The sequence below is a fragment of the Vitis riparia genome, chromosome 18 (assembly GCF_004353265.1).
Source record: "Vitis riparia cultivar Riparia Gloire de Montpellier isolate 1030 chromosome 18, EGFV_Vit.rip_1.0, whole genome shotgun sequence".
NCBI lineage: Eukaryota > Viridiplantae > Streptophyta > Magnoliopsida > Vitales > Vitaceae > Vitis > Vitis riparia.
Window position 1 is genome coordinate 260,764 of NC_048448.1, and position 15,430 is coordinate 276,193.

A 15,430-nucleotide genomic window follows, 5' to 3' on the forward strand; every position below is an offset into this window, starting at 1 on the left:
TATTGTTTTCTTGATATGGTCGTTGGAGGATTGAAAATGGACTTAAATTTGGCGAACAAGATAAATGAAATTTAATAATTTGCTCACTAGGTTAGTGATGGCTTCAAGAGCTTTAATACAACATTCATAAATAAAATATGATTTAAGTGATATTTTATTGTAACTTCTTTAATCTAGTGCAAGAATAGGACAAAAAGGAATAAGGAAAGAAAAACAAAAAGAGAAGGAGAATGAACATAAGAATGAAAATGTTAATTCACCTTGATTGAGCCTCAATCACCCTTTTATATGTTGCATATGAGCATGGTTAAATAATTTGATATTTGATTAAATGCTTGAGATCATTGTTTAATATTTAAGTTATTACAGGACAATGAGAGTTGTTATTAAGTGGTTAACACTCGAACCGAGAGAGCCCATTGCAATCGAGTGGTTATAACCATATTGGTTGGCCCTACAATTATAGGAGGATGATTGAATGTTTGTTTTGCTAAAGTGGGCCTAAGATTGTTTAATAAAATAAACTTAATATCATCATTGAGTCCTAAAAGGAGAATTGTGCCATATGAGTTACTCTTATAGGTAAACTGTTTTAAAGGGGAAAACATACTTTAGGAGTGGTTTAATAAGACTTGGGCTTGCTTTGACCAATCCTATAAAGTTGATGAGTCTATCTAAATTATTGGTTTAAATTAATTGAAATGTTTATGGCAAGATTGCTCGACCTTGATTAGGTGAGCCAATTGTTTTGAAATGGGCCAAACCTTGGCAAAGGGTATGTTAAGTGAATTGGACAATTGCTCCACAATAAAACCTATACTTTTGAAATATCTTCCACTAAAAGTGTTTCCAATTTCCAATATCCATAAGATCTACCTTAAAAATTCCAATTTTGTCCCGTTATTCTTCAGGACATCATTCAAATTGGCATGGCATCAACTGGTAAGCCGACCTCTTGAACGCCCAAATTATGGCTCAAAACACATATCATGTGCATTTCGAATTATATTATAGTAATCATTCAAACGTGAATTTGGACAAACAGTTAAACATGGGCCAACAAGAAAGCGGTTGAAGTTTAATGAATCGGGTCGAAGCACCGCATTTTTGGTTATGGGAACTTTTGGGGGGCACAAAGTCGATAAAAGTATTTTGGAGGGAAGCGATGCCCTGGTGGGTCGGTCAGTCGGTGGATGCCGAAGCTTGGTCCTCAGTGAGGCGTGCTCGGTACGTGTTTTAATGTGCAATGTGACTCGGACAAGTTAAAAAAAAAAAGCCAAAAATGGAAAATAGAAATGGGCGATTCACTCGTAGCTCTCATAAGGAAAAAAAGAATAACGAAGAAAGGAAAAAGAGTCGTTGATGGATTCCTTCTTTTGTGTAACTTTAAGAATGGAAGGAATAACAACGAGGGTGAAGGGTGAAGGGTGAAGGGTGAAGGAGCTTTTTCTCGTTCACTGCAACTGCCACAGATTGTGGATGCCAAATTGCCAATACAATTGGCCTTCGGGCACGGCTTTGTTGTGTGTTTGCAGGTTCTTTGGCTTGTTCATAATTGGAAATAGCTGAAAATGGGAAGGTCGGTGTTGGAACTGTGGTTGCTGTGGTCGGTGGTGATGCGAGTCATGATCGCCCTACCAATTGCGTACAGCGCTTCCTCTACTTCTTCTCAAGAGGCTCTTCTTGTTTCTCGAATTGCCTTTGGATCATGCGCCAACCAAAGCGCTCCTCAGGTTTAGGGCTTGTTCTTTTCTTTCGACACATCTCTTTGATTTGTTGTTTTTTTTTTTCACTTTCTCTTCTTGTCTCTCTTCTTCTTCTTCTTCTTCTTCTCCTCTTTTTTAAAATGATTTTTATTACTATTTTCACATGTTCTTGGTGCTTATTCCTTTTCTTTTGGCATTCTCTATTGCATTCATAGGTAATGATTCATCAACGATGAGGTGGGGATAGTGGTTTAAATCATTTGTTATTTTTATTGACCGGACTAAGCAATATAATACTATTGAAGTTGGTAATTCATACAATTAGAAACATTAACATCTATTTGCCACAAACAACAACAGATTTAGATAAAGAACAAAAAAAAAAAAAAAAAAAAAAGGAAAAGAAAAGTAAGAAAGATTTATTATCATCCTATTTGTAAGGGGAAATCTCATGTATAAATTATATCTGCGATGTATCCCATCCATTTTTGTTTCAGCAGAAGCTTTCTTCCAACCTTTTGGGATTGGCTACAGAAGTCATGTTCTTCCAAACCCTTGTAGCTTTCGTTATTGAATTTAATTTTCTAATTTGGTTGCTGGGAATCAAATTTGGAGTCTAACTACAAGCCATCAACTTACTTGGTTTTTCCTTTCCATTACATTTTCATCAAACATCAATTTCCAGCAAATATTGAGCATTTAGATGGTAACTTCCATCCATAAATTCTTGAATCTCTATATTTTTATATTCATGTAAACATGTGAACTGCTTGTGTCTCTTTATACATTGAAGCATCATTCAGTTCCTATTCTGCATAAAAAACAGAGTGTGCTCCGCTCCCACCAATTAGTTAATTAAAATATAACTTCACTCCGATGATATTACTACCCTCTGATCTTGTAATGGTACACTGAATTCTAAGATATTGTGGCATCCATTTCACTCAATTCTGAAGTCAAATGAGCACTATTTTAACTTGCATTTTCAACAATTTGGATTGAGGTGGCTTCATTTTATTATCTTTCATTTATTTACATCTCTCAGATCATGGCTACCTTTTACGGATGAATCAATGTTTTAGATCCATTCATGAAAGGATTTTTTTGCAATCTTTGAAGATATTCTATGCAGAATTTTTTTTGATTGGATGGTCATTGGCTGATGTTAAAACTTTTCTTGTTTGCAGCCCATATGGAATGCAATAATTGATTTTGATCCTCAAATTTTTATTTGGTTGGGTGACAACATCTATGGGGATGTTAGGCGCCCTTTCAAATTATTTGGAAAAGAAAGGACTATTGGGCCATGGAAGAATGTTCCCAGGTTTATTCCTTCCTCAGAGCGGGAAATGCAATCCAGATATAAGAAAACTAAGACAAATCCTGGTTATTCTCGTCTTCTAGAGAATACTAAGGTGTGCCATGCAAAAATTTTAAATTAAACCTAGTGGGAGGCAAATGCTCATTTATTGAATGATCAAATTATTTATGTCTGACCTTCTCTTATTGTCTAACCAACTTATACATGAGTATTTTAGGTGATTGGTACATGGGATGACCATGACTATGGGTTAAATGATGCTGGAAAAGAATTTAATGGGAAGATCACTAGCCAAAGGCTTCTCCTGGATTTCTTAGATGAACCTCAAGATAGTCCACGGTAAGCTATCCTCCTTTCACAAGATAATTATTCTTGATTATGTACCTTTCTTCTATAAGTTGGTTAAGATATTGCTACACTCCCACACAATGTGTCAACCTATGAGAAATAGATGAAAATTGATGGCACTGTAAGGATTCATATGATAAGGGTAATTTACTTTTGTATTTAATGACAAATTTATTGCTTCTCTTGGAGAAGTTGTGCTGTTTTATCACTTGCTATGGGTTCAATATTGTAGGCGCAAGCAGGCTGGTGTTTATACATCATACACATTTGGTCCTGTTGGTAGGCAGATTAAGGTATCAAAGCTAATGAATTTAGATACTCTGCTCATACTTTATTCCTTTCATATAGGAGTTTGTAAACAGACCTTCAGTGGTTAGGTTCTGTGTGTGTGTGTTTGTACTTTGGTATCTGCAAGCTGCTTTTGGTGATTCTTATTTGTATTCCATGTAAACGTCAATCAGCAAACTACTGACTGCACATTTAGACAGAGACCTACATGGACCTCTTGTTCTGATTGAGTATGATGAACTTCTTCAGGTTATTCTTTTAGATACTAGATACCATAGAGATCCACTGTTCAGTGACGGAAGCATATTGGGGAGCTCACAATGGACATGGTTAGAAAGCGAGTTGAAGGGCTCTGCATCAGCCCTTACCATAATCGGATCTTCTATTCAGGTATTGCATGAATTTCCTGTATTGCATAAATTTATTGTCTAATTGTAATGGCTACAGTGCATGCAGTTATCATTGTTTACATGACAAAGCACATGCATATTTTTGTTTTTAAGGCTGGTTACGGTTAGGAAACATCATAAGGAGTTAAATACATCATTGAGCAATTGTGCGTCTACCCCTTCCAATTTATCTTCTTTGAGATTTTTTACATTGCCAATTTTGTAGCCGATTTTAGATTGCGTTTTGGACGAACATCCTAGTTGGAATTCAGAATGAAGTTTTCTAAGTATTTGATTCTCTCTGCCTTCCTCTCTCCTGCTTAAATAAAACTGAAACTTGCTTGGCTAGATCACCCGAGGTAGACTGGATTCATTTGGCTTACTTAATAGACCTGAATTCTGGTAATAAGAATGTGGACCATCTGGATATGGTTTCTGTCCCATATGGAAAATTCTGGTCATAGCATTCTGGAATGCCGTGAAATTGATAGCAATAATTCACCGTAGATTTACTCTGCTGAGTTGAAGGTAATTGATTACATAGAAATAAAAACCATTTCTTTGATGGTGTTTAAGGTCCTACTCCTATAAGCATTTCTTTGAGTGTTTTGGGAGTCACTCAGATATAAGCAACATTGTTGTCATGTAAAGACCTGTAAGCATGGTTTTTTGTTTCAGCTTGTAGTTTGTTATTGATGTTTTGCAATCACAAGCTGTCATTTACAAACTCTTCCTAGATGGATTGTCATTTATAATATCTTCCTGGATGGATTGCTTCTTAGATTGTTTGGAAATGTTAAGCTAGATTTTTATTAGGAGGTTTTTTACTGTGCAATTTGGCATGATCAGTCCGCCTTTCTTATTTTTCTACACTTCAGGTTATTTCAAATCTTTCAGCAATAACCGGTCCAATATTTTATTTAGAGTGTTGGGGACGGTTTCCAAAGGAGAGAGAACGCCTTTTTAAATTGATAGCAGATAGCAAGGTGATAAATCTTTTATTTGAACTCCAAATTCAATTTCATGTTGCATATTTCCAATTTTGTGCCGCAATTTTCAATTATGATCTCATATTTTGTGGCACAAGAAACTCGTGTGTGGCAGTTTTCCCCCCCTTATTCTGGGAGTGGAGAACATTTAACCATATAATGCTAGACATCTAAAACTGTTATTCCTTTTTCTTTTTAAACTTTCCATGTTACAATTCCTCTTTTCTTGTTTAGAGAGATGGGGTCTTCTTCATAAGTGGAGATGTTCATTTTGGAGAAATTACCAGGTATGACTGTGCCACTGGATATCCATTATTTGACATAACAGCTAGTGGGATTACCCAAGCTGTTGAGAAGGCAGTCCCACCACCATTAAATTTCATAGTCAGATTTGTGGCATGGTTAGCACCAACTACAATGAGAGTTATGGGCCAACACTGCAGACGCAAATCATGCACATATGGTATACTTTTTAACATTGGGATTATTATTGTTTATGCACCTTCTGGCAAGGATATGTCATGAGGTTTTCAGCTTATTGATCTTAAAAGGGGATTGGACTTTCTCTAGGCCAGCCAAATTTTGGAGCAATCGAGATAGATTGGGATGCAACTCCAGTCACAGTGAAAATGGAAGTAAGAGATGTGAATGGATTTCCAGTGCTAAGTGTAAATACCTCATTATTGGAACTGCAAGCCCAAAGCGTAGGAGCTTTGTACAGAATTAAACCTGGAGAATATAGGAAGCACTGCTCTCTTGAAGTCACTCTACCATGGATTGTTAGACACCGCCTGGCTATTCTATTCTTCTGTGCTTTAGCTAGTAAGTTGTCTTAGATACTTGCAACATCTTTTTTAAATGCTTCTTCACCTAATTTGTTCTCTTGCTTCAGCACATGAAATTTTCAGTGCTTCATACAATCTGAGGAGCAAAGATTTGTCAGATTGTAAAAGGAAAAAAATGATGACGGACCTGGCATTTTCTTTATACTCTGGTTTCTATATTAGAACTTTTCTTTTTGGTCTGATACTCTTTTTCCACTTGTGGAAATTTACTTTTCACAAACAATGCATTTCTAATACCATTTGTATTTCCTCATGAATCCAATGGAAATCAGTAGAACAGGCAGTTCCATGCATCTTTTTTAATTTTTTGTAGTCTGTTTTGAAATATGAATATAATTTTATATTTTGTTTGCTGTCAAATCTTATGGTTGTATGCACTAACATATAGTTTGGAAGCATCACTTGCATATCAGATCATTGCTCTTTTTTTTTTTGTGTTTATTTGTCTTTCCCTATGTTTTAATTTTCTTTGTTGTTTGGTCCTACATTATGAATTTTTTTGCATCTATGGCCTTCTTATCAAAACAACTTATGTTTGCCTACTGTTCTTATACTTATTTTTTATCCTAGTTTTTGTGTTCTTATACTTTTTATATCAAATTTTTACTAGTGAAATTGAATAATGTTTGTAGAAAAATGCAGTGTTTAATTGTGTTTTTGTATTCCATTTTAAATTCCAAATATATTTTTGTTTCTTTTATCCTGCAGTCAAATCTTGTGGTTCTATATTGCGCATTATTGCCCATCTTTTTATGCTTTTGCATGTATTCCTTGTTAATTTTCTTCATTCTTCAGCTGACATCAAGAACATCTTTGCAACCCATTTTTTGATCGGCAAATAAGATTATTCATGGATTTATATGTAAGAAAAGTGCAATCTTTTGCAACCCATGTCTGCCATTCTTTCTTGGACTTATTTTTATCCTAGTTTTTAAAATTCTTTTCGAACATTACTATACTCATTTTTTGCTAATCTTTTTTTTTTTTGTGGAAAATGCTTTTATTGTTTGAACTTCATTGATTGATCACATTAATTAAAAATTGTCATTTTTTAAATATCATCTGCACTTCATTTTAACTTCTGACTACATTTTTTTTTCTTTTTATGTATTCCAAACCCTACTTTTTATTTTTGAAATGCCCTACACATTAAGACAGATAATGCTGTTCTTCAACTTTTCCTCATAAATGTTATCTCTTGTAAAGAAAAGTTTAAAAGAACAGCCCTACCATCTGACAAGGAACCAAGTTTTTTCTACTCCTGTGTCCCTAGTCTCTTTTCAACCCACCACCAGGTGGTGTTTCCACATTGGATGATGGTCAAGTAATCCTGTAATTGTATCAGTGTTTTTATACTGCATAATCTCCTTGTTGCATTTGCTATGCTCCTATTCCTCCGAGATTGATTTGTGCTGTTTCCAATTCCATGTTGCAGTGTTGCTTCTCACCTTGGCTGGGCTTACTTTCGCTGCTATATCAGTTATTAGACGATGCCTCTGCAAAGACAAGCTTGATTAACAAAGTGAGTGATGATAAAATTATAATTCAGCATAGATTTTCTGCTGCTGAACCAGTTCTTGAATTACTAATTTTAAAAATGTATTAGCATCAAAGATTCCTTGAGGTCTTTTATATGCACTGTCTGACTTATCATTATCAGTGTCCAAATGAATGTATGATGCAAGTGCCATGGGAAAAGTTTTGTTAGATAAAAAGTGTTTCCCTGCCTGGGGTTATGGCTCTGTCCTAGTAGGAGATTCACAGTGCTTCTTGTAAAAATAAGAAGATTATTTGAATACTTATTCTTTATATTATTGAAATTGACGGATATGATTGCATGTTGGGTAGGCTTCTGTTCTGGTTTTGATCTAGTTTCCGGTTTAGGTGAAATATTGTGGGATATCAGGTTTGGATATCCACTGTAAAACACCAGGAAACCAACTGGGTGAGGTGGAGCAATATATATCCACGTGAATAACCAAACATTTGGGCTATGTTTAATTCCTAGAAAAGTTGAGATAAAATGTAAGGGAAAGGAAATAAAAAAGAAAAAAAAAAAAACGAAAGGAAGGAAAAAATGAAAGAAACTTTCCACGCTTGGCTTTTCTAGGCAGGCTTACCCGGTCGTACCCTTCGTAAATTCCTTTGGTTTGGAGCTATTATAATTTATTTTGCTTCCATTGAATTGAAGAACTGCCTTTCCTGTTGATGCTTGGTGCCTGTCTTGTTCAGGCCGATTAAGAGAATGGCTTTCCCAAGAGAATATGAAAGATCTCTTTTCTGTAGTTAGAGGTGAGGCTTCAGTGATACAGCAGGTAGAGTCATATGAGGCTAATGGGTTGAAGCCTAAAGGTGGGTTAAAACTTAAACTTGCAACTTCAAAGGCCTCAGGAAGGAGTTTTGGGCAAAATAGCCATTTCATATAAAGAAATATAAGCTTTCCATCTATTTCAAAATTCATGTTCAAACTTCAAACTAGTCTATTTATTACAACACAGGACATAGGACACAGGAGCCATGTCATAATTTTTTTTTTTTTAAATTTAAGTTAATGATTCAATTAATTGTCAAGACTTCATTTTTAATTAAAAATATAATAAATTAAATATCTTAAATTAATAAATTATATAATTTTATATTTTATTTATATATTATATAATTTTATTATTTTAAGATTATTAATTTATTAATAAATAAAATATTTATTTATTATTATATTTATTAATTTATTTTTATTGAAGTAATATTAGATCTTCAAGTTTAAACATATAAATTTTTAGTATTAAAGTATATATTTTTAATTTTAATAATAATTTATAATTTAATATTTTTAATTAAATTTTAAAGTAAAAAATTACACTGAAACCTTAATTGATAATTAAGGTTTTAATTCAAAAATAAAGTCTCATTAATGATTGATATTTTAGTTGAAAAATGAAATTTTAATTAACAATTGAGACTTCAGTTTAAAATAAAGTTCCAAAGGTTTTAACTTAAATTAATATATATATATATATATATATATATATATATATATATTTTTTATGATATGACTCTACATGTTGATAAAAAGAAAAATTTGAAAATAAGTTTTGGAAAATGGAAAGATGTTATATTTATTTTTATAAATCATAAAACTTCAGTTCAAAGTTATTTAACTTAAATTAAAAAATATGAATATATATATAAAATTTGAAAATAAAATTTGAAAAATGGAAAGATATTATATTTGTTTCTATAAATCATAAAACTCGTTACAGTCCAATCGGATTGGCGTCGGTCAAGCTGTCGTGCGTGTCCCACACGGAGTGGCAACGACTATAAGGAGTCGAGGGCAGGCGTTGAATTCACTAGTTTAGTATAATATGCCTTATGGATGGTGAGAGGAGTGGGTGAAGATTGGTTATGGCTGGTTAAAAAAGTTTTCTTCCCCATCTCTCTGCCACAGAGTATGCATCTGCATATGGAAATGGAGAAGAATATGAACAGTCGTGTTTACATTAAATTTGGGGGGTGGTGGTGGAGGATGAGGATGGTACTCCTCCTCTTGGTCTGGATGTCAGTAGCTCAGGCCCAACAATCCTATGTCAACAACCACCAGCTTGACTGTGACAACAACTTCAATGAGACGAATGGATTCCAGTGCAACGGGCCTAGATCATGCCATTCCTACCTGACCTTCCGATCTGCCCCTCCTTCGTACGACAGCCCACCCTCCATAGCCTACCTCTTGAATTCCGAACCAGCTCAGATCGCCACCATTAACGAAGTTTCCGATGTTGACACAATCTCCAAGGACACCGTCCTGATTGTCCCAGTCAACTGTTCCTGTTCAGGTGATTTCTATCAACACAACACCACCTACACCTTGAAATCTGCTTCCGAGACTTACTTCTCCCTCGCCAACAACACCTACCAAGGCCTCACCACTTGCCAGGCCCTCAAGGCTCAGAACCCTTATGACTATCGGAACCTCTCGGTGGGGTTGCATCTGCAGGTTCCGCTCATGTGCGCCTGCCCCACTGCGAATCAGACCGCCGCCGGATTTAACTACTTGCTTTCTTATCTCGTCACCTGGGACGATACTATCGCTTCAATCGCTAACATCTTTGGTGTGGATGATGTGCAGTCCATATATGATGCCAATCGCCTCTCTTCTACTAGCGTTATTTACCCCTTCACCCCCATTCTCGTCCCGCTTAAGAATCCTCCCTCCAAGATCCAAACTACCGTCTCTTCGCCTCCGGCACCGTCTCCAGAAACCCCCATGGTCCCCTCTGGTGGAGGCAGTAATTCTTCCAAGAAATGGGTTTTCATTGGGGCTGGTATTGGAGCCGCTTTACTCGTTCTTTTAGTCTCCTCTGGAATGATGTTTTGCTTCTTTCGCCGTCGCCGCCAATCTGGACAAGACAAGCCAGTTTTGGACTTGGGAGAAGCTACCAAGCTTTCAAAATCCCTGGAAAACAAAACATCTATGTCTATTTCTCTAGAAGGGATTCGTATGGAAATGGAGTCCCTGACCGTGTACAAGTATGAAGAGTTGCAGAAGGCTGCTGGGTATTTTAGTGAAGCTAACAGAATCAAGGGTTCTGTCTATAGGGCCTCGTTTAAGGGCGATGATGCGGCCATAAAGATGATGAAAGGAGATGTGTCTGAAGAGATCAACATTCTAAAGCAGATCAACCACAGCAAGGTGATCAGGCTTTCAGGTTTCTGCATACATGCAGGGAACACCTACCTTGTTTATGAGTATGCAGAGAATGGGGCTCTGAGCGACTGGCTCCATGGTGATGGTGGAACTTGTTCTACTCTGGGATGGAAACAGAGGGTTCAAATAGCCTATGATGCAGCGGATGCCCTGAATTACCTCCACAACTTCATCAGTCCCCCATGTATACACAAGAACTTGAAGATCAGCAACATCCTCTTGGATGGTAACATGAGAGGCAAGGTCACCAATTTTGGACTGGCAAGGCGATTGGGGAATGAAGAGGGAGATGGAGGGGGGCTGCAACTGACGAGACATGTGGTGGGGACTCAGGGTTACATGGCCCCCGAGTACGTAGAGAATGGTGTGGTTACCCCAAAACTAGATATTTTTGCTTTCGGTGTTGTGATATTAGAGCTGTTAACTGGCAAGGAAGCTGCGCCTTCTCAAAAGAAAGAAGGAGGGGAGTTGTTATCCGTGTCAATAAATGAGGTGCTTCAAGGGGATAATGTGAGAGACAAACTGAGAGGCTTCATTGATCCTTGCCTTGCGCATGAGTACCCCTTTGATTTGGCTTTCTCCATGGCCCAACTCGCCAAGTCATGTGTTGCCCATGACCTTAATGCTCGCCCAACCATGTCTGACATTTTCGTTATCCTCTCCAAGATTCTCTCGTCCTCTTTGGACTGGGATCCATCTGATGATTTTCAAGCCTCTGGCTCTCTAAGCCATGGTAGATAGGCAACCGTTGCATCCATATATCCTATATGGAAGTTTACAATGAGACGAATCCACTCACAATAGTGGTGATTTTGTGAGCTTCTGCTTGATACAAGTCACACCTCGCACTTATTGTTTTTTCCCCTCTAGAAACTAGAAATGGAATGTAAAAGTAGGCATGAAGGAGCTGCCCTGCCAGATGAAATTACATTGATTGCAATGAAATTAAAAGTATTTTCCGTGTTCCCCTGCTGGGGTTTAAAACAACTCACTCTGGAAATTCAAACTGTCCTCTGTTTTAATAAAGAGCATATGAATACTTCTGCATGCAATTAGTAAAATTGACAGATATGCTTCCATCTCAAGCAAACTTACATGTTATTTTTCACTTTGCATGGTTCCTCTTTCATCTAGTTTTAAGATTTGGATGAAATGCTGTGAAATCATGTAGGGTGTCAAGTTTGGTTGGGCACTGTAAACCACCGGGCAATCAGCTTTGAGAGGATTCATTCAGTATAGTGAGATTGTCAATTGACAGGCTAGTTGGAGGGAATCGTTTGTAGCTGAGGTCTGAGATCATGCATGAAGTTGCTGGGTTATCTGATTGATCTTGTTGTAGAAAATGACATGAGGAGGGCATACTTATCTTAATCTTGTGTTACCTTCTTAATCTTGATTCCAAGATGGATGGCGTTTCTTTTCTATTTCAGCAACTCCCCTTAATCTTGTCATCTTGGTTCTAGCAGGTGAAGATGCCACTGCTTTTTCCTGTGTGTCCCAGTCAGGGTTTTTTTTTTTTTCTGACATGTTGTAACATCAGCATTCTCTGACCATTTGGAGTTTTAATCCTCTAGTGTTTCAAACTTTCCCTCCAATTTGAAGACTGTGAATACATGCTGTAGCTTCACAACCAGGCGGTAGATGTTGGCTGTGATATTTTGGGCCTACCATCATTTGCAGACATATCACAGACAGGAGAATTCAAGATGAATTATTCCTCAATCTCAAGATTATGTTCTTGCTCAGGCCTTGTCAGGTGTGACCTTATATTATTCTAATTTCTACATGCAGGGCAGATGCTTAGTATAAACCCTGCCTGCTTCTCCTTCATCCGCATCCATGTGTTCCTTGCCTCGCTCCACATTTCCAATATTTCCAATATTAAGGAGTGCTCTGCATACAAAGAACCTTAGAATGAAACAAACATCTCATAAAAGTAGAAATACAGGTTTTTCTTGGTAAGAGAAAAAGGAAGAAAAATTATTTAGAGAAAGAATGCTTTAAAATGTATTATTGCAAGTCATGGGGGAATCCAAGTCATTTTTATGGTTTCCAAAGAACGGTAGAGAACGGATTGAAATTTGGGGAGGTCAGCCCGGGGCTATTCCTCTTGTTCTTCTTCTGGAAAGAGGAATGTTCGTAATATACATCAATCAATGTTATGTGAAAACAAGAAGAAAATACGTTAATGGGAAATATGAAAACAAGTAAATGCCGAGTTGGAGGATGAAGAAAAACGAAATTGGAGGCGAGGCCTTTACAGTTGCGTGAGGGCATGGGGAGGAAGAGGCCAATAGATGGAGCAGTCAGCCGTCAAGGTCAAGGTGGGGGCAAAGCACTTAGGACTTTGGTGTCAAGTCAGTCAAATAAGCACTTAGGACTTTGGAGTCAAGTCAGTCAAATAACGAGGCTCTGAATTGGAATTCCACAGCACGGCAAGAGTTGCAGATTAGAGACTCTTCTCTCCTGATCTATAACTATTTAAGTATGCTGTCTTGGATGCACATGCCCATGTACACTCTGGAGAATATGCATAATAATAGTCCATCTCATGTAAAATGTTGGTGGTGGAGGGTGGTTCTCATCCACTGGTTCTTGGTATCAGGACTGCAGGCCCAACAAGCCTACCTCAACAACGATCAGCTTGACTGCGACAACAACTCTAATAATACCAAGGGATTCGTCTGCAACGGCCCTCGCAAATCATGTCTTTCCTACCTCACCTTTCGATCCGCTCCACCATCCTACGACTCCCCACCTTCCATAGCCTATCTCCTCAACTCCAACCCCTCTGATATCGCCACCATTAACCAAATCTCGGATGTTAACAAGATCCCCAAGGACACTGTCCTCATTGTGCCGGTCAATTGTTCTTGTTCAGGCCATTTCTACCAGTACAACGCCTCCTACACCTTGAAGTATGATTTCGAGAATTACTTCACCCTCGCCAACAACACCTACCAAGGCCTCACCACTTGCCAGGCACTCAAGGCTCACAACCCATATTACTATCGAAACCTTTCCGTGGGTATGGACCTGCTGGTTCCTCTCATGTGCGCCTGCCCCACCGCCAACCAGACCGCCGCCGGCTTCAACTACTTGCTCACTTATCTCGTTACTTGGGGCGATTACATCTCTTCAATTGCAGATACCTTCGGTGTCGATGACATACAGTCCATATTTGATGCCAATAGCCTCTCTTCCGACCTTATTTTCCCCTTCACCCCAATTCTTGTCCCGCTAAAGAATCCTCCCACCAGGATCCAAACTACCCTCTCTCCACCGCCTCCAAAATCGCCCGTAGTCCCCAACGGTGGAGGGGCTGATTCTTCCAAGAAATGGGTTTATGTTGGGGTTGGGATTGGAGCCGCTTTACTCGTTCTTTTAATGCCCTCCGGAATTATATTATGTCTACTTCGCCGCCGTCTCCAATCTCGACAAGACAAGCCGGTCCCGGGAGCTGGAGGAGGCACGAAGAAGCCTTCGTACTCCATGGAAAACAACATATCATTATCTGTTTCTTCAGGAGGCATTCGTCACGCAGTAGAGTCCTTGACGGTGTACAAGTATGAGGAGTTGCAAAAGGCAGCTGGATTTTTCGGAGAAGCTAACAGAATTAAGGGTTGTGTATACAGGGGTTTGATTAAGGGTGATGATGCGGCCATAAAGATGATGAAAGGAGACGTGTCTGAGGAGATCAATATACTGAAACTGATCAATCATAGCAACGTGATCAGGCTTTCAGGTTTCTGCGTACACAAGGGGAACACCTACCTAGTTTATGAGTATGCGGAGAATGGGTCTCTCAGCGACTGGCTTCATGGTGATGGTCGAATTCGTTCTACTCTGGGATGGAAGCAGAGGGTTCAAATAGCCTGTGATGTGGCGAATGCCCTGAATTACCTCCACAACTTCACCAATCCCCCATGTATACACAAGAACTTGAAGAGCAGCAACATCCTCTTGGATGGTAATATGAGAGGCAAGGTCGCCAATTTTGGGCTGGCAAGAAGACTGGAGAATGAAGTGGGGGGAGGTGGACGGCTGCAACTGACGAGACATGTGGTGGGGACTCAGGGCTACATGGCCCCTGAGTACATGGAGAATGGCTTGATTACCCCAGAACTGGATGCTTTTGCTTTTGGTGTGGTGATATTGGAGCTGTTAACAGGCAAGGAAGCCGCACCTTCTCAAAACAAGGAGGGGAGGGGGTTGTGTGTGTCAGTAAACGAGGTGCTTGAGGGGGATGATGTGAGACACAAACTGAGAGGCTTCATTGATCCTTGCCTCACCCATGACTACCCCTTTGATTTGGCTTTCACAATGGCCCAGCTGGCTAAATCTTGCATTGCCCATGATCTTAATGCTCGCCCAACCATGTCTGACATTTTGATTGTCCTCTCCAAGATTCTCTCCTCCTCCTTGGACTGGGATTCATTTGATGATTTTCAATCCACTGGCTTTCTAAGCCATGGGTGATAGGTGCCTGGTTTCTTACCTCCAGCAATAATTCTGGTGATTTCACTCACAAGCCACTACTCCTGCTACCTCTCTCTCTCTCTCTCTCTCTCTATGTTAGAAATAGAATGTAGAAGTAATGGGACACAGCTTCTATTTCAGATTTAAGGAGAATTTTGCATGCAATTCAACTTTTCTGCTACTAAGAAGCTTCCCTTTTTAACCCCTTCCCAAGTTCAAAAAGCTTCAATTTCAGAGGATATGCTTCCAGCATATAGTATTTACTTGAATGCTGGCCCCGCACATGCAAACACACCACTTTTTCAGCAACTCCTCATGACATGTAAAATGGCGCACAATGCAGCACAGCTGTTACCA

The 15,430-nt window shown here is 38.5% G+C and overlaps 3 protein-coding genes across 4 annotated transcripts; all 3 read left to right on the top strand.

The window, feature by feature from the left end:
• Positions 1 to 1,241: 1,241 nt before the first annotated feature.
• LOC117907563 lies at positions 1,242 to 12,261 on the top strand. Of its 2 annotated transcripts, none has more exons than XM_034821145.1 (10): positions 1,242 to 1,733; positions 2,894 to 3,121; positions 3,245 to 3,366; positions 3,608 to 3,668; positions 3,913 to 4,053; positions 4,931 to 5,038; positions 5,276 to 5,504; positions 5,612 to 5,863; positions 7,315 to 7,408; positions 11,766 to 12,261. In XM_034821145.1, the coding sequence occupies exons 1-9, from the start codon at positions 1,572 to 1,574 to the stop codon at positions 7,371 to 7,373; spliced, it is 1,362 nt and encodes a 453-aa protein (XP_034677036.1). In that variant the 5' UTR covers positions 1,242 to 1,571; the 3' UTR covers positions 7,374 to 7,408; positions 11,766 to 12,261. The 2 variants fall into 2 exon arrangements, with proteins under 2 accessions (XP_034677036.1, XP_034677035.1); XM_034821144.1 differs by having other exon boundaries at positions 1,250 to 1,733; positions 7,322 to 7,408.
• On the top strand, positions 9,235 to 11,585 carry LOC117907561 (protein LYK5). Its single transcript, XM_034821142.1, has one exon. The coding sequence runs from the start codon at positions 9,263 to 9,265 to the stop codon at positions 11,333 to 11,335; it is 2,073 nt and encodes a 690-aa protein (XP_034677033.1). The 5' UTR covers positions 9,235 to 9,262; the 3' UTR covers positions 11,336 to 11,585.
• Positions 12,262 to 12,422: 161 nt separating the features above from the next.
• Positions 12,423 to 15,258, top strand: LOC117907562 (protein LYK5-like). Its single transcript, XM_034821143.1, has one exon. The coding sequence runs from the start codon at positions 13,082 to 13,084 to the stop codon at positions 15,071 to 15,073; it is 1,992 nt and encodes a 663-aa protein (XP_034677034.1). The 5' UTR covers positions 12,423 to 13,081; the 3' UTR covers positions 15,074 to 15,258.
• Positions 15,259 to 15,430: the final 172 nt, after the last annotated feature.